General features: G+C 46.6%; 2 protein-coding genes across 2 annotated transcripts; one reads left to right on the forward strand and one right to left on the reverse strand.

Moving 5' to 3' along the window:
- Nucleotides 1-280: 280 nt before the first annotated feature.
- LOC142558090 (uncharacterized) lies at nt 281-14248 on the reverse strand. The gene is made up of 5 exons (XM_075670249.1): nt 13741-14248; nt 11452-11626; nt 8396-9634; nt 5236-5559; nt 281-1102 (listed from the first exon to the last, which is right to left on the reverse strand). The coding sequence occupies exons 1-5, from the start codon at nt 14043-14045 to the stop codon at nt 968-970; spliced, it is 2178 nt and encodes a 725-aa protein (XP_075526364.1). The 5' UTR covers nt 14046-14248; the 3' UTR covers nt 281-967.
- A 4152-nt stretch (nt 14249-18400) lies between these two features.
- LOC142558432 (uncharacterized) lies at nt 18401-19228 on the forward strand. Its single transcript, XM_075670568.1, has one exon. The coding sequence runs from the start codon at nt 18401-18403 to the stop codon at nt 19226-19228; it is 828 nt and encodes a 275-aa protein (XP_075526683.1).
- Nucleotides 19229-22952: the final 3724 nt, after the last annotated feature.

Below are 22952 nucleotides of genomic sequence, written 5' to 3' on the forward strand. Positions count from 1 at the left end.
TGTAAGCATTCTCAGGCACTGGCACGCTACGCTTGTCTCGGAGGCCACGCACGTACTTCCCGGCAGCGCCCCTAGATGGCGCAGCATTCCCGAAGAGCGCCAGAGAGGAGCCCGGCTGCAGCATGATGAGTTTCCCTAAGCGTCCGCGAGCACGGGCGTGCCATGCACTTCGGAGGCCACGTGCGTGCTTCGTGGAGGTGGCGCATAATGTTCTCAAGGAAGCACGGGAGAGCAGTACCGCTACTGTGCACGCCCTATATACAACTCGCTTTCGGCGGTGTCAATACGTTGCGTCACTTTATTGCTTCAATGCTGAGCGCATTACCGTCAACGTGCATCGTGAGACGGGCTCTGCCACTTTTTCTAAGCAATTGATTATTACGCAGATTTACAGCACTACGAATAAACAGCACATGTAGCAATTCAAGTCTTCCAGCAACATCTCACATGCTCTATATACACGGCAGTTTTACACATCCGTTGCTCACAGAGCGGACAAATTACCATGTTTGCCTTGAGACGTGATGCAAAAGTGACCTCAATTGAGCAAGTGCAGGAAACAAATCTTTTCGTATATCTGTGATACCATACTTAATACGCCTAAAGGCAGGCTTTCCTATAAAAGAATGCGGGGAATCATTGAACTTCGGAGGGAACTCCTGAAAACCCTTTCGTAAGGAAAACATTCGAAAAAACGTCCATAAGCAAAAGCACGGGGGAGCGGAGTTCACCAGCTTTGCGATTCCACAAAATAAAGCGCAGCACTTTTGCGCAGCGTTAGTTTCAGCGCCTTTCACTGAAACTTGCAACATAGTCGTTCACTTCGCGCTTCCACATTCTAAGGCGTTCTATACATTTAGAATGGAAGGGTTGTAATTACTGAGAGAAAGAAAAAAAGTACAGTGCGCTACGGCTGTTAGAAAGCGTAAGTCCCTGCTTAAACACATCAGTGCGGGTTTTCGTCGCACTACACAGAACGACTGCTTGTCTCGTTGGGTGGTTCTGGCCAGGTGAAGTCAGTCACGAGTAGATGATGCGGCCGACATTTGAAGGCGTCCCGGAACGCTGCTACGGCAGGCAGGACAGCATTGCAGATGACCTTCTGTGGAGAAGACGGCGATAAAATTTTAGATGGAAAATAATGTCGCTTATGGATGCCAACTACGGGGGCGGGGGTAGGCAATATTTGTTCCGACATCTGAGTGGACTGCGGCGCCTAATACGCAGTGGTGAGCCTGTTAAACCTCCTCTTTTGAATCAAGTGAAGGAGGAATTCTAGAGTAAATCGAAACCAGCTAAGTACTTCTATTTTGCAGTGAAGTTGCTACCGCTTTAAGCGATTCTGGTCTGAACTGACACGCCTTATCTATTTGACCACGCGGAAATGTTTAAGCGATCCTGAAAGTTTCGGCAGTCGCTGTTACCCAGTGCGACTGATCATACAACATTTGTATTTAATGAACTGTCTGATACGTAATGAGCTTGCTAAAATTGCATCTCCGTTTTAGCTTATAATTTCAGTCTGTCTTACTCCAAATAACTTTGAAATTCCTTCATGCAAATGCATGGTAACATATACAGTTAATGATATCACTGCGTCACACTCTACGTGGTAAATCTCGATATTAAGAAGACCAATGGTCAGGATGGCGCTTGTAACTATTTCATTCTTCGTTAATACTTTTGGACGATGCAGTATCTGACATTTTTACGTAGTAAGTCTTTATCAACTGCATGTGTTCATTATTCATAGCGATGTGCTCAAAATTTACCTTCATGTAAGTCCGGTAACGGCCAGATGTTAACTATGGATTAATTGCCTTGCGAACCTGTCGCTCTTGTAAATAGTCGAATATATAATTTATAACCATATCATTGGCTACCTGGAATCTGACATAGTAATTGCCAGCATCATTATTGTGGTCTCGGCACAATTACAACGGTTTGAATTCATCAGCGGCATTGGTAAAGCATCAGATCTCGGTACACAGGTTGGCGCAATCTTCGTAGATTTGTTCAAGGTATTTGACACTGTGCTTAACCTTGAGAAACGGTACAAGGTCAAGATCATCGTCAATAATTCTACACTTGTTGACTGGATAGGTAGCTTCTTTTCCGATGTTTTATTTCATCGTTAATAGAATTTTTAAAACACACGTGTAGTACGCAGAACAATTTTACTTTGTGAGCTGAATTTTCTCAGAGCTAGATATTATTTGGATGCGAAGACAAAATGGATATTTTAATGATTAACAAATGTTTAGTGGTGAATGTTTAGATTGATTACTTTGCAACACATCGAAATTTCTTAATTGTAGCTGGTTACTTCTAAAGTTATCGACTAATTGAAGTGAATTCTGAGAATGACATCCGCCTCGAGATATGCGTTCGTAAGGTAGGCGAGAACCGGCATTGGTGTTTAAGTAATTTTTCAGCTTCAATCCGTAAAAAGGCGTTTTGTTAAAAAAGTAAGTGGAACAGTGCATTTTTACCTCAAGTTTAAAAACCCTTATTTCAGAGCTGGCGTTAGTTTCGAAATCCGTTCCAAGTGACTGCGCCTTATAAAATCGCTGCCTTCAATTCGTGCATTGAAATACGTGAGCTGCAGTAATTAGTTAAAAGTTTGACTATAGTGTAATTGGTAATTTGTCAGTCATGCATAGTAAGTAATGTCTACCTGTTCCAGTTATCCAGCTAAATAAGTGAATATTTGCGACATATGCCACAGAGGATAAAAAAATTCTTATCCTGAAAATACCCTTGCAAATTCATGTTAAAACTTCTAGCTTCCATAGCGGTCACGTCTCACCTGACGTATACCGCACGGCACTGTTTTCTGCCCTCTTTTCTTCCTATTTGGGTCAATGACCTTCCACAGTATGTGACCACGCACATTGATCTGTATGCTGATGCCCTGCATGCTATACCACGAAATTAATTTTCCTGAAGAGCATGTTGTTCCTAACAATGCATTCTTGCACTTGAGCACATGGTGCCACATGTGGAAAATTATCTTTCAACAAAACAGTTTCTGCGGCATTTACAAGGCATTTAACTCCTTATTTCTTCATGCACTAGTCCTTCAATAATTCCTTACTACTGTACGTATTTGAATATGAGTACCTTGGGCACCACCTATATAGGCTTGCGCAAAGCAAGCACATACAAGTAATATGCAATGAATCACTACGAAACTTGGCTACCTGCAATGTGCTCATGATGTGACTCCTCATGGAACTAAACTTGCAAGTTACAAAACTTTATTTCCGCCTAATCCTTCAAAATGCGCCTATACTTTGGAACTCTCACAAAAAATGATAACAAAAATGCTGAGTTTGTACTGACGCAACATGCGCGTTTTATCTGTCGTAGATATGACGGTGGACTTTTCACCTTCCGATGACGTTTATAGGCTGAAGAGCGTCGCCAAAATTTATTTATCCGTGTCTCAAAAAAGGAAACAATAAGATCACTAAGCTACCGCTATATTTTGCTACAATGTGAATGTGAATGTGTATTTTGCTACAACGGGAATTTGAAATAACGCTAGAATTTTAGAACACTGCTATATTATGAAGTAACATGACGTAAATCGTCTATAGAGACGTTTCGCATTTACATCGCGTCCACGCAAGTGACAAACAGTGAATTTACCAGCAGTACGTAAATGCTATTTTACAACTATACTTAAATAACAACGGAGGATGAGATCTTAAATCCTTCGCTTGCATTCAGTTCGTGCGGTTAGAAATACCCCACGAATCGAAGAAGCACGAGTAATCTGATATTCCTAACACGAAAAGGCACTTGGTTCACGTTATCGCTGATCTACATAAAAACACCGCGAGGTATTTATTCGTGGGAAAGCGCCGAGAACCGTAAGCGGTGCGTTCAGATTCGCGTGAAGAAGCCGAGCAGCTGCGATATCTACGCTCTTCAACTACTGATCTGTCTAGTTAACCTGCTGCGTTCTAAATAGAACTGTAAGATTTATTGCGATATGTTTTGTTAAGTTACTTCAGCGCTTGGGAACGCGCACCAGTCGAAAGCATTTAGCGAAATATTGTTGGCCGCGGCATGTAGACTCATTCAAATCGGCTTTGTAACGAATAAAACACATTTTCGTTTCGTGTCTGAGCAATATGTCAAGTCATAAGTGACCACTGTGCTGTTAAGCACCAGTGCAATGATATGGCTGCCGAAGAGAAGGCAACTGTTGCTTCCTCCTCGGGGTCACGGAGCCAATAAGTACTTCGTTTAGCGCAAAACAACGGACACAAGAAAGGCGACAGGACAAGCGCCTTGTTCTGTCGCCTTTCTTGTGTCCGTTGTTTTGCGCTAAACGAATTATTTATGGATCCGCACCAACTAGCCCGCCAACGCATTGTGCTGAACTATCACGGAGCCCCATTGCAACCGCTGTATGTCCTTCTGAATAATAAAGTGTGCCCGAAGAGAACCAATTTCGAAGAAACTTTTCCAAAGTCGACGTTGCTAAAGTGACAAATGTTTAGTCACGTCGCTAAGAGAAGCTGCTAGTCGCTGTAAATAGAAACACATGCCGCTAACGGAAGAAAACTTCGGCATGTTTAGCGACAAGATAGCTAAAAGGGCGACGCTGCTATGAACTTAACCCTACCGACAAAATGTGGCATATTAAAAGCGTTAAAGTTTTACACTCTGAATAATTTATCGAGCTCCACCCACTTAGATAAAGACATGAAGTTCGCTATACCTTCAGGTAACCGTGGCTCTCAGTCTAAATACTCATCGTTTCAACGTAGCACCAATTTGCAGAAACGCAGTTTTTTTTAAAAATTCTATAACGTTGGAATGCTTTGTCTCAAGATGATGTTCATCGCCATTTATCAATTTTTTATACAAATTTGGCATGTTTTCCTCGCTCCTGGAACATCCTCAGCGGGGCTGCAGTATGTGTAAATAAATAAATAAATAAATACTGTGTACGCATAAAGGAAATGTATTCCGGCATCCGGCAATTCATGCGTGTTCATAGAAGAGAACGCAGTGCGCACGAGAAACGTATTTACACTGGGATGCTTGGGAATCAGTCGCACGTACAACATATAGTATCTTTAGGAAATAGGACAACGCGTTCGCAAATCTCGTCAGGTGCCCACCGCTTCCAATGAAGGCAAAACTGCGCTAGACCTGTCCAACAACTCGCCCCGATAGCGACAGCTGCACGCAGAAGGAAGCTTCCCCGCATCGCACCTGCAACTGGAGGGCGCGACCAGCTGCACCGCAGTGCGTGAAGCAGGCGAGCAAGAAGTACAGCTGGTCCTCGGGGACGCCGCCGAAAGACCGGCGCCTGCCGTCTCGGCTGTTCGCCGCGCCCGTGGCCTTCGCGATGGCTCGGGCCTCCGGCAGGCGCGGGATGCTGCTGGCGAGACGGGTCGCCCAGCCGGCCACCATGAGTTCCCGCCCCTCGTGCGGGTAGCGGTCATCGAGATAGCCGCTCTTGTTTACCATCGCCGCGTAGCGCTTCAAGTCCCAGAATAGCATTCCGAGCTGGCTGAAGACTGGGAGGGTTTGGTCCTGCGGAAGGGCATCGTCACGAAATGTTACAGCTGGACACCTTTCGTTCAGTGCGGGCTCGTGCTTTTCAAACTTTTTGAAAACACGAAATAGTATTTATGTTTTCATTTTTTTGATGTCATGCAGTGAGTTTTTTTGCATGCAGTCCACTCTTGGGAGCTTGACAAAACTCAATAAACAATTGAAAGCTGTACACTTTCTGTGATTCTGAAGATGCAAGAAATGAGGTGAAAGCGAGTTTTCAATCAATGGGATAGAATTGGCGTCTGAAAGGGTTAAGGTGTATAGTGTGTATAGTCCGGTGCATGTAGTCGATATTATGTATTTGTGTTGTTCGGCTATTGCGCGCTAGAATACAAATACGCACTTCACTTTCACCAGTACAACTGTGCTTATATGTAGCATCAAAAGTGATTTCTCGTTCTTGTAAATTACCGTGATACTCATTTCCCGAAGTTGAGACGTAACAGAGGGCGAAGGAAGCTTTAGGACCGGATAGAGCGCCCCACACATCTCGGACCCACAGAAGCTGACCCTTTGTGGTAAAAACCATACAACGCCGTTACTTTCACGGTCGGGGTGGTGTACAAAATTCCACTTGATCGCAACAGGGTGTACATCGGCCGGACAGGCCGTTGTATCAACGATAGGGCAAGGGAGCCTGAGCTATCTGTCAAGAATAAGATTAACGCACATTTGCCTATGCACTGCGATTCCTCCACATACGAGCCAGATTCTTTCCGTATCCGCATTGTTGCTGAAAGCAAAGATTCCCTGGCACGGGAATTAACGGTAGCCCATCAGATCAACATGAAACGTGACGTTTGTGTCAGCGGTACGTCTGTGGCATTACGTAGCACTGAACGACAGTTTCCGCACTGTATGATTGGATAGTGATGGGGCAGACTTGTTTGCGTATTGTGCGCAAGCGTATGTGCACCACATGGCCTCCTTCGCCTATATACACGTATATATGATCCTATCTGCTTTCAATAAATAACTTGCGAGTGACGCTCTTTCCTGTCCTAAAGTTTTTTCCGCCCTTGGTTTCGTCTTCGGGCAATAAGATGAACCAACCATCCCAGCAATAAGTATTGATACCCTGCTATGTCGTACACAGTTGCACATTTCTCTCGCATGCCACAACTTAGCCTATAACTAAGAGTATAACGAAGCGATCACTAAGCTGCAGTTTTGCCATTTTAGCACTTTTGTCGCTAGATTTATCTGCTTCTTGGCCCATTGACCAACGCATTCTTCTTTGTTGTGACAGGGGACTTATTTAGCGACATCACACAACAAATTATGACATTTTAGCGACTTCATAGTCGGAAAATTTGTTTAAAAATAAATTTTTGACCTGGCATGAGCTCTGTGATCTTGATGAAACATCACGTGTCTGCATTCACGGAGGCCGCTCTGTGGCCAGTTGAGTCGAAGCAAATAGGCTACACATTGTACTCACAAAATTAACGTGTTTTTTCATCATCTTTAAAAGGCATAAGAATGAGCCTTGATGAGGGCTTAAGTTACGCTATGGGTATCTTCGATTGGGCTTTCCTTTTCAAGCGTAGTAGTAATTTAGATTACGCACACTTGCTGCAATAAGGTTTATGTTGCAATTGAGAACGCGGTAGGTGAATAAACGATATCACCTGAACAAAACTGACTATGTTGGAGCGGCTGAGCTCGTTCATGAAAGTATGGGCCGTTTCTCATGGCTTTCATGCAAATCAGTACTGAACATATTTTTCAGGCAGATCAAAGGGCGTCAACTAGTATTGAACCTGTACAAAGGTCACGTAATTGCCGTATTAACAACGTAGGCAAAATCGCGTCGCAGAATGTTTTTTCACCAGCTCTGGAAACCGGAAAATGTTTAGGCATAACGTAAACCGACTGTGCGACTTTGTGCTAAGGAATTCTGGTCAACCGCTTTCTTTTGAGACGTGGTGGTTTTGTAACCTTAAAATGTGAAAGTAAACAACTGAAATTGTGCTAAATCTTACTCGTAAATTTTTTATTTGTTTTTGACCTGCATAAGCACTAGTGGACGTGAAATGCCTTGGTAGGCGCGTTACGCTATTTTAGCCTATATGTCAAAGTGTTCCTGAAAACTCATACGTTGTATAAAATTACTTCGAGTCTTGACGGCAATTTAACGACATTGGAGCAGCACTTAGCAAAACTTTAGTAACTTCGTTGCGTCACTTTAGCGACTCGCTCAAAAGAAAGTTAGCAACACTGCTTCGCTCAATGTCACCACAAAAACACATACTCGCTGGGTATGCCTAAAACTCTAGAAGGATCGACATTTGGGAGAGTTGGTACAGGTTGAACATCTTGAAGGGGCAGCGCAATAAGACGAAGACAGAAGGCAGGAACACACAGGACGCCTGTGTGTTCCTGCCTTCTGTCTTGGTCTTATTGCGCTGCCCCTTCAAAATGCCTAAAACTGTAAAATATTCCACATCTGTTAAGGAAAAGCATCTTTACGTCGCAGTGCGACTTGTTCGTGGGAGCCATTGCAAATACGCCTTGTTGAAATACGTGTGTTCACAAAGTTCAGCAGTGTGTCAAATAATCCCTTCATTTTCGTACTTCTAAATCCGAACTGATGAAGTGAAATGACGGCGCTGCATAGCTGTGGGAATGGACAAAGTAATACCCGTTTTTGGTGGAACCGCTTAATGCGGAACGCCGGCACATGGACACGGGTAGTGTCGCAACAGCTCCGTAAGAGGTACGAGGTCCTTACAACTTTCTGATGGAGACTGCTCAAAAGCAATTGAAATCGAAACATTTCTTCGCAGGTTTTTGCCACGCACACACTCACCACAAAGTTTTCGTTGTATAACACGATGAATCGCTGTAGGGTGACCATCTGCTTCAAGATATGGGTGCCGATCAAGGCCACAAGGACAGGCAACGGGTGGCGCGCATGGAACAGCGGTAGCGCCCTCAGGTAGCTGGGGACCACGACTTCCCTAGCCACGAGGATGCGGTACAGTCCGTAGTTGGCGATCCCTGGCGCGTGAAGAGCGGTCTGCCTAGGGTGGCGCAACGACTTCTTGAGGATGCTCATGCCCGCGGTGCATATGCGTATGTACAGGTCGAACAACCCCGCCCTGGTGTCGAAAGGTACGTAGGCGTACGTCCGGTCCAGCATGTGCCACGTCAGTGTCATGTTCCGGGCGTTGACCACAACACCAGCCATAGCGTCTGCGATATAGTTCTCGAGAGCGTCAGCGTATAGAGCGTTGAGCGCATTGAGGGATCGCTTGGCGAGGTGCAGCATCTTCGTCGTGTAAACCTTGTCAACCGAACCGTCTTGTTCGAGCTTCCACTTGGCCAGCGGCAGGGTCTCCTCGAGCGTCAGCATGCACTTCTGGTGCCAGTAGCTTCGCTCGTAGGCTGCAAGGCCCATGTCCTCCAGCATGCAGGTGGTGAGGTAACGAGAGGCGTACGGCGACAGCAACCACACCGCGTACGCACCGAGGAACAGCTTGAAGTTCTCGGTGAAATTGTCGTGGCTGAAGTGCGTTGCGTTCAGCTGAGCGAATAGCTTGGGCTGCAGGTTCACAATCTTGTCTTCGGGCCACAACTGCGAATCGTCCGCAAGATGACCGTTGAGGGCTCGGCGAAGCTCGGCGTCACCGAGTTCAAGGAAGGCTGGAGCGGCATGCGGGTCCCAGAAGCGGAACACCAATTGCGCTGTATCGGTGTGCGCCATCGTTACGGCCTCGATCATCCCCGAGTACGACTGCCCGGTGCCGCCCAGAATTTCAGCGCAGCGTCTGAGATAATCGTGGTGTTTGGCATAATCTCTGAGCCGCTCGAAGTTCCCGATCCAGTCGGTGCACCGTTCGTCTAAGGTCGTGTAAATGATATTCTGGTTCGGGCGTGATGGATGACGACCGACGAAAAAGGCCCAGAATATGTGTATACCGAAGTGTAACGACGACTTGACGAGCGTACCGAGGAGCTCGGGTCTCGATGCTGGGGACTTGTGCGGCCAGGGAAGACCCACGTCCAGCAGAAACTTCGGAATAGTCCACGAGCTCTGCCTGCCGCCCTGTGGTTTCAAACAAAACGAAATCAAATCACATCTTTTTGCCTTGTGTGCACGTCTACGTGCACGCCATTTGTTTTTGTATTTCTACTCTATATCTTTAAAAATCACCTGTGGATTACACACTTCAGATGTCGCAGTGTACAGGTGGCTAAAGATGCTATCAGATAATTACCCATGAATAATTTACTTAGAACACATGCTCAAGTAGCGAAATCGAAGGCGAACGTGTGTTGAATTCAAGTTTAAGAAATTGTAAGACTAGCACTACTTGGTTATTTTTTGTTTATAGATGTTGCGGGCTCTTAACAGTGACATAGCAGGAGTGGATACAAAAAGATCAATAACAACAACAAAAAAATGTTGCAGAACCCATCTCACGATGTCTGTCGGCGGTAATGTATTTAGCATTTAATAAATGTAGACACACAAGGTACTGCCAACGTCGCAACGAGTTTCCAGGGTGTTCAAACTTAAGCTTGATGGTTTTCTTAATATTAGGCACTGGGAGGCACGCGAAGACCACCTGTGCAAATAAGTTATGTGGCGAAGGGTTCACAAAGTGTGATGATAATTATCGCTGGCACACGCGCAATTAACTATTGAATAATTTAGTTTTTGTTCACTGCAGTAAGTAGGCATGGTTGTATTGAAAATTTAGAGGCAGTCGTGTTCCTTCACAGTATCAGTTGGAAGAATTCTTCTATCGTGTCTGTGCTCCGAGATACCTGACTCCAAATTTTAATTGTCGTTCGCATGATTACGCATGCAAGAGAGGGACGATCGGCTCAAAGGTCTTCCTTGATGTGACGCGGCTGTTGCGTGCGGCATTTAGTCTGACAACAGGGCAGAGGCACAGGAAACGATGATAACTCTTCCACTTCGCCACTGAAACATGAGTCCCGCTGTAGCTCACGTCTCATATACAACTCGTGTCGATGGTCGCAAAACGTTTTGTCGCTACATTGATTCAATGCTAACGCATTACCTCTGATAGTCATCGGGAGATTGGTTGTGCCGCAAGTGTTCTTTTTCTTTTTTTTTTTTTGTGACAGTAACCTCTTCCATAGAGTTATCGTTTTTTGCCACGCGTATGTTATGGGCACCGGCGTCACGGATAATGTTTTCATCCCAGTGATCGCATAGAGCCGTGTTTTTTTGGGCTCCGAAAAGTCGTTCCACCTCTTTCGGAAGATTTGCCTGATATAAATTGTTTTTGTCCGTTTCGGCTCGGCGTGATTCTAGTCTCGAAATGGATGCCTGAGGAACTTCCTGAAGATGAACTGATTCCTTGAAACCCTGGCTTTTATCCCCCCCCCCTCCTCATGAACTACACTGCGCCGGTCAGAATTTCTTATGAGCACGAGCTACTAAGAAGTTGAGTTGTTCTACAGGACTTTGTAAGTCATAGTAATGGACATGCACTCTGCCACAGAGACGATGCTGGTGGAAGCGTTGGCCATAAGATTCAATACATACATCACGGAACACAGAGGCCAGAGGCAGAAAATACCATCCTTATTTTCCTCACTCACTTACAAGCTCGTGGTAGTTACTAATTTTACAAGCATAGAGAAATATTGCGGCACCATGGTTGGCTGCCGAAAGACGAACGACAATGTAGTCGTGTTGAAAAGCCTTAACAAGAAATTTACAAATGAATAAGGATGGATAGGTGGGTTCTTGGTAAGGCATTAGTATAAAAACTCGAGCGCTATAAACACACAGAACGTAGAGAAGCAACGCACACCACAAGCGCTTGGTGTGTGTTGCTTTTGTAGGCAACGGCACGAAAACGACAGCGACGCCCTCTCGCTTACCCGGCTGAAACACTTGAGCAGCAGCGCCGTTGCCTTGTCTCGTGCCCTGTGCGAGTGCTTGGGGAGGGAACGCAACAGGTGGCGCTTGACGACGTGACCGTCGAAAATGGCTTTGTACTTGCTCAGCGGCGGGCTGCGACGTCGCGAATCGGCGTCCCAGTTGCTGCACACGTGCCTGCGGAAGTGGATGGCGGCCATATTGTCTCTGAAGATATTCTTTCTCAACTGAATTTGGTTCGACTGAACAATCGCGATCAACTGGATGACATGAGATGCACGGCATGCACGACAGGACAAGGATGACAGGCATGCGTTGCATGCGTGCGTGACACGACGTGAACACGATGGCATGTCACAACGTAACAGGAACGACATGTCATCACATGTCGTTCCATAGCATGTGTATCGCGACGTGAGTTGAATGGCACGGTTGACGTGGCGTGCACCATATGAGATGAATGACAAGACATGTCATGGATGACGTGGCATGCCTTGCTTCTGTCATAATACGGAGGCTAAGGTAACTTGCAGTCGCTTATTTACACAAACACGTTCGCCCATTAGCCAACTGAAAAACCCCGACCATTGCTGGATAGCCAGCTGCCTGCAAAATGGGTACATTAACATCGATTCCCACACTACGCGAGATCTGCATATTTCTTTTGTTGTTGTTGCTTAGCACAGCAATTTCGTGCATAGTTCGTATATTGCGCAATATCATAGCAAAAGCGCGTTTGTACTATTATTTGGATATGAATCGCAGCAAGTAATCATACTCGACATAGACGTATCATGACGACAATGTCGAGTTCCTTTCATAAGTGGTATTAATGCGAGAATATGAAAGCAGCAAGAAATCATAAAAGATTGTCTTCCTTTTCGTACGGAACATCCCTTCCTGGCCACACGTGCACGTGGATGTCACGTGTGGCGCCAATGTCCCCCTGTGAAGCCGACGTCGTATGTAGCCGCGATGACGACCTAACAATCACACTGCTGGCGAACTCGACGAAGCAGGCGCGCCAGCCAATCACGCTTGCTCATTTACGTGGCTTCGTGGTGGAAGGGAACATCTTGCACTAAATGATGTCCCTGAGGAACTATGTCATGTAGCGTGCAGGCGCAGAGGGAGAATTGTAGCGTGGTTGAGTGGGCGAACCGTGTATTAAATGTACAGGCTGCCACCCTGTATAGGGCATTCGCGGTGGCAACGTGTGTGCATGGGCACCGTGTGCACAGTAAGGGATATGATAAATTCTACAAGTGTGTTTCTCACCACGTCTCGTTCGACTTACACAGGATGGCGGACGTCGCTCAAGGTCGAGCAGGTGCCTCATAGTATGCCTGTCAACATCTCTTCCACAGCACCTTCTCGCTCTTTGCAAGATTATACCTCGGCACAGTGTTGCCTTGAGCGTAGGTCGATCGTCTTGTGTTCGTCAGCTCGATACTGTGGAAAAGTCTACTTCCAGTATTTCGCATATCCGCTATTGTAGACGCCGACATAGTGCAGTAAACGCAAAACTAAGGATGAAAATATGAATATCGGAAATATGTCGCTCACACCTTGACACACGTCTACATTGGATCTGTACTGCAAGTTTGAGTATTATGGTGTAAAGTGCTTTAGTTAAACGAGTTTGAAGCTGCGCCATTGCTTTCGATGTCAATATGACCCCACATAGCGGCCGCCCTTCTTTCACTATTACTGTTTTTGCGATGTTTTACATCAGATGTGCTTTTCAAGTGGCCGGGCAGGTGCTTTCCAAGTATTATGCTATTCGTGAAATAGATGATGTCCTCATTTGTGACGTTGCTGTAAAGAGTTATTGGCTGAAGTACACCTTCTGTGAACTTTACGTACTCACCCTAATACACGTAACCGGGGAGTGCACTAAGTGCCTTCGGGCCAAATAGCCATGACACAATGGAGCAGTGGGAGGCACAGCTCGGCCGTTCGGACTTGGCAGGACAAAAATACTTAAGTAGTCAAGTCTAGCAGGCGGCAGAGGCTCATAGGGCCCTGGTCTGGTATATATATATATATATATATATATATATATATATATATATATATATATATATATATATATACAGCGAACCGAAACACTGAAAATTACTAATGCCTGCTGCGCTTTAAAAATAACATTCCAGCCATGATCTGATTACGAGGTATGTCTTAGTGAATTAACTACCGGGTGTTCTTCAGCTCGTACCCAATGCACTCTGCACGGGCGTTTCTGCGTTGCGTTCAGCGATAAAGGCATACAGCCGCGCCACCCCGCTCACCGGTAGAAGTCGTCGCACGGGTGCACGCTGTGGTCCCGCGAGCGTCGCAGGTCTTCGTCCAGCGTGAAGTGGTCCCGCCGCCACGGATCGAGCCGCGTCAGGAGCAGCGCCGGCGTGGCTAGCAGCGTGGTCGTCGCGACGAGGACGGCGAGCAGCACGAAGCAAGAGTAGCGCGCGCAGGACGCCTCGCCGGACCTGTCCCTGAGGGCAGGACTGCGGCACCGAAGCGATAGCGGCGGCTGGACGGGCGCAGGACGGCGCCGAGGACACGGCGGCAGCTGCACGGGGCTGTGGCGGCGTCGCATGCCGTTGTCCCTGAATTGAACGGCGACTGCGACAACGCTGCTCGAAGTGGTCCCGCGGTTGAGGTCGCCGGGGGGGAATTCCGCGCGTTCTGAGGGTTTGAGTCGCAGGAGCTGAGAGTGGGCTTCCGAAGAGACCGCTACGGCCAGTTGCCTTCTTCTTCTTCTTGTTCTTCTACACGTGCACTCTTGCACGTGCGCCCGTGGGCCATCCGCCCAAGAGGCCCAAATTTTATTTTGGTTTGTTTCAGCTTGGTGCCTGGTCGTTATGGCTACAACCGCAGCGGGGGATTGGCCATGAAACGTGCGGTAGAGAGGAAAAAAAAAAGAAGAAACGTGAATTTGGTAAATTAAGATAGTATAATAAACGGATGATAATCGTTGGTACTATGTATTTTAGGGATATATCAAAGAAGAGGGGCTGGACATCATGTTCGTATCCGCGGCGAGAAAACGAAAAGACACTGAGGGAATTAACTTAAAACAGACAAAAGAAAACAGAGCTAACGTTTTTTTCCGTTTTACTGCTGCCTGTGAGTGGCGTGTCTTAAATTTAGTAAGTTGCAGGATAAGCTCAACTATGCTTGCAAACGCATGATTTTCTTCAACCCTGAGGCTTTTCTTTCGAGGAACCCGTATTGGTTTCCTTTGTAGCAACTGCTACGAAAGGGTTGATGTCTGATTTTCCCTTTATTCAATAATTAAGGTTTAACATTTAACCCTAATCAAGATTAACTAATATTACTGAACAATATATCTAAATATATAATAATATATATAATAATATAATATAATACAGACAGACAGACAGACAGACAGACAGACATACAGACAGACAGACAGACAGACAGACAGAAAGACAGACAGACAGACAGACAGACAGACAGACAGACAGACAGACAGACAGACAGACAGACAGACAGACAGACAGACAGACAGACAGACAGACAGACAGACAGACAGACAGACAGACAGACAGATACTGGTTTATTTTAGTAGGCAGGAAAACTGTCGTAGGAATCGTGAATTTGCAGCAACACTTCACGAAAGCAGCCAGTTGTACAGGTTTCTAAAGGAACGAACTCGTGCATCGTAGACGCGTTCTTGAATGATGCTTCACCCCATCGCCAGGTGAACCGATCTCTGGATCCCTGCGAAGACTTCAGCAAATACGCCAGCTCGGCGTGGTCTCCACCGCGGACAAGGGCAGACTACGCAACGTCAAGCTTCACCCAGCTCATCCGTGCATGGTTCGAGGGCTTTAGCGGCCTCCTGCTGGACGCTTCAAAGCACGGATTCACGGTCGCTGACGGCCCAGCAGCCATGCTACGGGCTTGCCTAAGCCCTAACACCAAGGCGGGTGTGCCATGCATGCAAGAGCTACGAGACCTAATGGCCTCCGTCCATCTCAATTGGCCCGACCCGCCTGATGACGAGGCCAGCCCGCTGGGAGTCTTGCTGCGACTAGCCTATGATTTCGGAGTGCGTACCGAAACATAACACGTCATCATGGGGACACGGGTCTTATACGTACACAACACTTACAATCTTGCCCAACTGCTTAATTTAGTGAAACAATGTACGTCGAGATCGCCATGACATATCTGCAGATGTTACACAGAATAAACGGAATATCTCGAAACACCTACTAGAAAATTTCAGTAATCTCGTGGCAACACCATTCTACAGGAAGATACCATGGAAAGGGTCTTAGTGATTGTGATTATTTCAAAATTATATTCCCATTGTTGCTTGCAAATTGTGCGTTATAAAACTGTAGGTAATTTAAATGGACGTTAGTGTGACAGCCTGTAATACTCTAGTGCGTTCCATGTCTCCTTCAATGTGCGTTTCTTCCGTGAAATGCTGCTCTGCTTTAGAGTTGCCTGGAATCTTGACGCAGTTATCATCACCAACTAAACTTGAATGAGCCTGTCAATGTTACGCTCGATCGGCACTGTGTGTGGAATGAAGGCTAGCCGCTGTTTTCTGTCGTTTCTGCCATGGCTCCCTATGTACTAAGAGATTTGATCCAGCTATATAAAAAAAATAAGGTAGCTGTAGGGTGTGGTCCTGTGGCAGCTATAGAGTACAGTTATACCATTTTGACTCTATTGGGTTCTCATGACCTCAAATTTACATAACCGCCAAGTAATAGCTGCCGGTGACGCGGGTGGTTGCTACACCACAATTAAACGCTCTCCTCGTTTACAGGGAGTGGCTATCGTTTGATTTCAAACCGAATAGCATTGCTTACCGCTACAAGTTTTCCTGCTGTAGTTGGCTGACAAGAGGCCAGGAGCGGGCCGAAGAAGAAGAAAGTTTCGGTGAGGCCGAGCTGGGGCAGTCCAAGTAGATAACAGGGTCAGGAGAGTGGTACCAGCGTCTCCGATTGGTCCGCTTTCCCTTACTAAGCCTGATGAGGTCATCGTTGCACACAGTCGACGATTGCGACGGTGCGCAACGGGGCGCTAAAAATGTCGCCAACACGGATTCTCGGTGAAGGATTATTTCGCAGAGCGATGTTGTATACATGCCTGAAATGGCTCGGGTACATTACACTGCCACGCAATATATTTATCATACGCGACAAGTCAATTCTCGGCCAGCTCAGGCTACACAGCGCCGTATCCACCACTGCAAAGCCATTTCCCAATCCTTTCGGAACACATCTCCTAGTCTCCAGCTATTCCAAGAATGTTTTGTTCTGCATATTAATGCATCTTTAGTGCGTACTCATCCCTTTCGCGTGGTGAGACTCCACGGCGTTGTGAAGCGGCTGTGATACAGACAGACGTGCTACCTCGGTGTCACCTGGAAACATTTTCACGAATTGCGGAAGGCTTATGTTCACAAAGCGCATAATTGGAAAGAATTAACTTCATTTAGTTTGGCCTAACCATGCAAAATGAGCGTGTACACATCGTCTTATCATGGATAGTTCTCTGGTTTTTGTGACGTCTCCTGACCGACAGGCGAAGTGGACATGGGCCCATAATTGTTTAGCCATTCACGGAAGGCTAATTAAAGGAATGGAAAATAAACAGGTTGGAATAACTTTGCACTATAGGGCCCCTGCTTACACCATGCCATCATCGCGGTAGTAGATGAACATTATGTTAACACTGTGAACATCACATTTGTCAGTCGCCGTTGGCCTTTATCAGCCAATACGAACGCGGTTTGGAAGCGCTGGAGTGGATAACAATATTTAACTTCCTTTCGCTGCATGAACCTATTGGTCATTGTGAAATGGTTATGTAAAGCACAAATTTAGAAGCAGCCCATGTTATAAGCTATTAATAGACGGCTCCACAGGCCACTGGAAGCATCCAAGAATTTAGCGGTAATTTCTCCGATTGGAAAGCACGAAATGACGCTTATACCCGCTTAGACTTTAGACGTTGGCTTACTAATTAGAACAGCATGATTCAGAAATAAGTTCCATTTACCTCTGTAACCAATCTCTGTTTCCATCTGACCGATGTTTTTAAGTACTGGTGTTATACGAAGTGTATTTTCTTTTGTGAGTTAAAGCAATGAGGTTTCAGTGAAATACGTCGCGCATCGTAGTCTGTTTATGCGCGTATAACCGTTTACAAAAAGGGCACCGAAACCCTCTTGCGCAGTGCAGGTCAATAGAAATCTATGGCCTGCGTTCATACAAATCCTGCATTGCAGGTACGAACCTGGTTTACCATTCGCGTGTACCGGCGTAACACCAGCCACACCAGCACTGTCCACCTCAGCCCGGCCGACGCCATCAGCTTCGCCGTAAACACCACAGGCGTGTGACGACTTCAAAAGCGTACGAGCTTTTATGGCGAGTTTTCTACTCCCGCTTCCAGGAATTCAGAAACGGAAGCACTGCGCCGAACGACGCTGCGATAGAGAGGTCCGCGGCGATTCAGACCTTCGTCCTTGAGCACATCTTCGAGGCCAAGACAAACCCGACAGGTCGTCCCGCATGTTTTGTTATGTCCGCGCTGGATAGGTACACAGCCAACATTTCATCCGAGGAGTGGATCACAGAAATAAACGAGGTGATCCCCAGTGCCCATGTGTCTCCTTCGGACAAGATCAGCGTGAGCGATCTAGCGGCTCTCGAAGCGATCGACGCTATCTTCAAATCCTTCACACGCCAGGACATTATGGATTACTTGGGCTGGCAGCTGGCACAGTTGTACAGTCCGCTGGTTGATCCGATGCTGTCCAAGGAGTACTTCGGAGACGCGGAGCGCACCGCGATCTAGCTGCCTCACGTGTGTGCCCGTCAGGTTGAGGCATCATATCCGGGTTCGCCGGCAGCATTGCACTACCTCACGCGCCTCGACAAGTCGGCACGGGATGCCACCAAGATGATCCTCGAGAGTGTCCTCAACACCACGGCCGCCCTAGTGGAAGGCGTCTCTTGGCTGGACGAGGCCACGAAGGCTGCGGCCACAGATCAGCTCCGAAGTGTGAAAATCCGCCTGTGGCCTCCTCCGTGGATCCTGGAAAAAGAAGCCCTAAAGCGCATCTACTCTCACTTCCCGGTCAATGCCACTTCGCTGGTGAATTTCCTGAAGCTGTCGCGAAGAGCGATGAGGAAGCTGACCAAGTCGGAGCCGGAGTTCGACGAGGTGCTTTATAGTCCGCTGAGTGGCTCACTTCCTTACTTCAGCTACGACCAAGCCCTCGGTGAGGTGTCCATATCATCGGGCGCTGTCCAGTTCCCGCTGTATGTCCCCGGGGGCACTGCAGTCATGAACTACGCTGGCCTTGGCTTCTCGTTTGCGATGCAGTCGGTGCGGTTTCTCGAACGCATTAGCCGCACGGTGATGGCTGAGCGACAGTGCGCAAACATAAACGACGGCAACTTTGCATCGTACACAGCTGCGCTTCGCAAGAGGTCTTCGTGTGTCGCGCCGGCTTACAACGGCAGCTTCCTCCCAGAGGTGGTAGCCTTGGAGGCCACTCACGCCGCATTCCTCAAGAGTGTCGGCGGTGCTCTTGATGGCGAGCGTCTCATCGAAGAGTTCTCCAATGAGCAGATCTGCTACTTCCAATGCGGCCGTCATGGTGGCCTACGTGATTTCTTCAACCAATGCAACAAGGCGGTTATGTATTTCTCAGATTTCGCGGGTGCCCTTGAGTGTCCCGTCGGGTCTCGCATGTACCCTAGCGCCAGCTGTCGCTTCTTCTGATTCTCAGGCTATAACCTTGCGCAGACTATGAATAACTCGCAACAGCTGTCAGTGGGCTTTCATTGAGGCAATGGTGTTATTTGCTTTCTAGTTCCTTTGTCATTTAATTCGTTCAGGACAACTTTCGTAGAGGATGTTGTTTGTGGTTTCTCCACATGGCTGCTGTAAAAAAATGTCTTAAACCTTCCACTAACAATTTGTTATGGGGCTATACATTAGGGTCACCGCAAAGCTCCCTCTGCGCAACTAACAACAGTCTAATTATTGGGGGAGAGTGTGCGATGCCGTACGCAAGATTCATTCTGAACATACAATATCTGTGCTATAAAGGTTGTGTGCGATACTGTACACAAGATTCAGTTTAAACATTCAATTTTTGTGCTATAAGGGTTCAAAACCATAACGTATCGCGCCTTCTGCTGCTGGCACATTTTCGTGAGAAACTGTTATTCATTGCTCTGTAACTGTCTGGTCTTCGGCTGCGTCACAGCGCCTTTGTTTGGGGTGCTTGGTGAAATGTTTGTGTCTTCCATATATGTAGAGTGCAGCGCTTTTCGGAACTAAGCGTTGTACCGTATATAGTACTTGACGAAAATTAAGGTAACCCAAACTACCCTATGTTTCTGATTTAATTCAAGTTTTAAACGGCAGACTTTATTTATGTTTTCATTACTCTATCTGCGCAAAAAACGAACCACATGGAATCTTTGCTGACAATACAGTCACATTATGCATAACATTCGCACTGCAATCAGCAACATCGCGATATTTACATTTGACGCCGTTTTGTTGCAACGGGAAAATTGACGTGAAAATGGCTCTACGCAATCTGTTCCGTCAGTGAACATTTCCTGTTAACCTCTCTTTTCTACCGCATTGCTTAGATTTCAGCCAGAAGACACTGGTCTGCCCGAGCTTCTCCTTGATTGAAAACGCTTCCTTTCTTAGACGGTTTTCTCAGTATTTTGCCAATGTGTAAACTAAGTTTTTTCAATATCTTTGTTACTTTTCTTGCAATATTTAAATTTATACTTTTTCGTTTTTCGTAGTCTCTTGAAATGCATTCGATTATCAGCCCAACTTTACCGCCCTAAGTCCAGATTCTGGGAGGATGTTAAACCTTATCAAACATGTTGGCTTTATAATTCTGGATTTCTCTATCTTTTCTATACTAATTCAGTAATGGGTATGAGACTTGATTCATAAGATCTACAGCAACGACTTGTTCCTTTCTATCGTGTTCCTTCTAGGCTAAGTATAAATTTAAAGATTTCTACATTCCTTTTCTTCCATTGTGATCTGCTTCGTGTACATACGTAGTCATATTTCTATTCCTAACAGTATCATCCACTTTTTCTTACCATAATAATTAAAGCTTTGGCGCCTTCAGAAATATTTGTGTACGATACATAAACTTGGTTAAAATAGCACGTAATAAATCACATAAAGCTATGGAAACTACTTATATAAAATTCAATAACATGGAACAATGGATTAGGTTATCTGAATGTTTGTGAAAAACAGTTTCCTGGAAAGAGCAGGAAGTTTTTCGCTACACGCTGATAACATAAAAGAGAAAAAGAAATGTGAGGGCATTTAAGGGCTATTACCAGTTGTAAATGCGAAAGCATCGCTGTCCAACTGATGGCCGCTGAACGGTACTTCGAGTTTTTGCGCTGCGAATATTTTACCGTAGCGGTAAGTACTGCCCGAGCCAGCAAGCATCAGTTGTCTGCGGTGTGAACGCCGCATGCCACCGACGTCCTGCGCGACGAGAAACCGAAGAAGCCGCAGTGGCCAGCAAGACAGGCAGGCGCGTGCCGCAGCTAAGATTAGTCGGGGTGAGAGAGAGAAAGAGAGAGAGGTACAACCCGCGCACTGACTTGCAAGAGCGAGCCCGAGGGCGACCTCGCGTCGTGGCGACTGCCTCTCTCCTGACGTAGCACCTGGCGCGCTATCGCAAGGTGTTCCGTATTGCGCACTATGCTCCGTCGAGGAGCGCTGATGACGTGGCGTCGCGGCCAATGAGATTTTTGGTGTTTCGCTGCTCCAGACGACACACGCTGGCTTTTTTGTTCAATGGGCCCATTTAAGGCTCGGAATCAGGAAAGTGGTTGATTCCATCTTACGAGGCTTGTAGACGCAATGCGCTTTGCAGTGAGGCAAAATAGTGACGCCACGTAACGCCACCGGGGAGACTCCTAACGTATCTGTCGTGTACGGCAGCGAAACACCACACGAGCCTCCCTATGAACGATGATGATTATGTTTGTTGATATCCTTTCCGAAACGGGGAGGACCTCTAGCCTGCTTGATTCATTTAAGGTTTACTACATCTATTGCTGTCTAGCCGTTTCCCTATCTGATCTCGATCTTAAATTTTGTACTCAAAATCTTCGTTAATACGCTGTCCACTTGCAAGTATTCCTAATCAACTAATCCGTTCCCTACTTTTCTTCCACCAATACTCCAATCTTCTCTTACTTATCTCGACCTTAATCATTGTACCTTCTTTAGATTCCAACGCTCCTGGAACATGAACACTACTCATGGGTCTCGCTGGGTCAATATCTTGGCATTCCATTACAATGTACGAAGCCGTTCCGTGCTATTTTTTCAGCAACCACATGCCTTATTCTGTGGCACATACTTGCTTTAGCATTGTTTTCGTCAGATGGACATCTCAGGCCTGACATTCCAAGGCGCTCTTTTTGTTATCATACAGTTTCCCACCTGATTCCTTTCTTGCAGATTTGGTAAATTTCCATGACTTTTTATTTCCATCATTTGCATCCATTTAGTGGCTCCCCTTCTGTCACTTTCCATTTTATGAGTGATACTTGTCTATTTTGCCTTTCAGTTGCCGTCTGCTTGATTGCCAACTCTCTTGACACCTCTGTCTCAATTCTGTCCCCACACTTTTGAGGTACAGATCTATTTTCAATTTAGCCGGCCATTTATTTCGATCCGACAAGTGTGCCAGAGCATAACACCTTTAAGCACAACGGAGACAACAATGGCATGCTCCAGAAGAGAGGATACATAGGAATGACTGGCACCATCAAAAGCTTTAGCAAGGTCTCTGGAGCATTCCATGCTGCTCAGTGGAACCATCAGCCACTTTCGGTTCATCATATGTGCCCTTTCAAGCGGAGTTTTATACGCATGAAGAAGCAGACGCAGCCCAAGGCGCGAGGCAATCATAGGCGTTCCTCCCTCCAAAGGAAGGAAAGGGTGTGATCACGTGTTCGCTCGCCTCACGCGCGCCGTTTTCCGCATGTTTAGGCCCTGCAGTCAGGTGGGGAGTGTGCGAGTGAGTGAAGAAACTTTGTTGCAGGTCCGGCGAGGACGCGAACACGTCGTGCACTCGCCTAGTCCCACGTCGGGACCCGCCGCGTTTGGTTCGTTCTGCCGTAGAGCAGGCTGCGTGGAAGGAATGACAGCTGGAGCGAGCCGCACTTCGAGCATTCGGCCGAACAACAGCCGGCGTTTGATGAACGCTGCCATAAACTCGCTCAAGAAAGAACTCGTCGTCGACGTGCCGACCTTGCCATGAGGGAGCGCGAAGCCGAGGCGTTACGACAACGGAGAGCCGCGCAACCCGAACTTCGCTTGCACCTGTCTTCAGGGTAGTGGAAGAACGGTCATTTTAGTTTTTGTAGTGCAATTCCTTTTCTTTTGCCCAATTAGAAGGTGATGTCTTGTCGAGTGGACAGCAAGTATA

Source organism: Dermacentor variabilis, chromosome 9, assembly GCF_050947875.1.
Source record: "Dermacentor variabilis isolate Ectoservices chromosome 9, ASM5094787v1, whole genome shotgun sequence".
Classification (NCBI taxonomy): Eukaryota; Metazoa; Arthropoda; class Arachnida; order Ixodida; family Ixodidae; genus Dermacentor; species Dermacentor variabilis.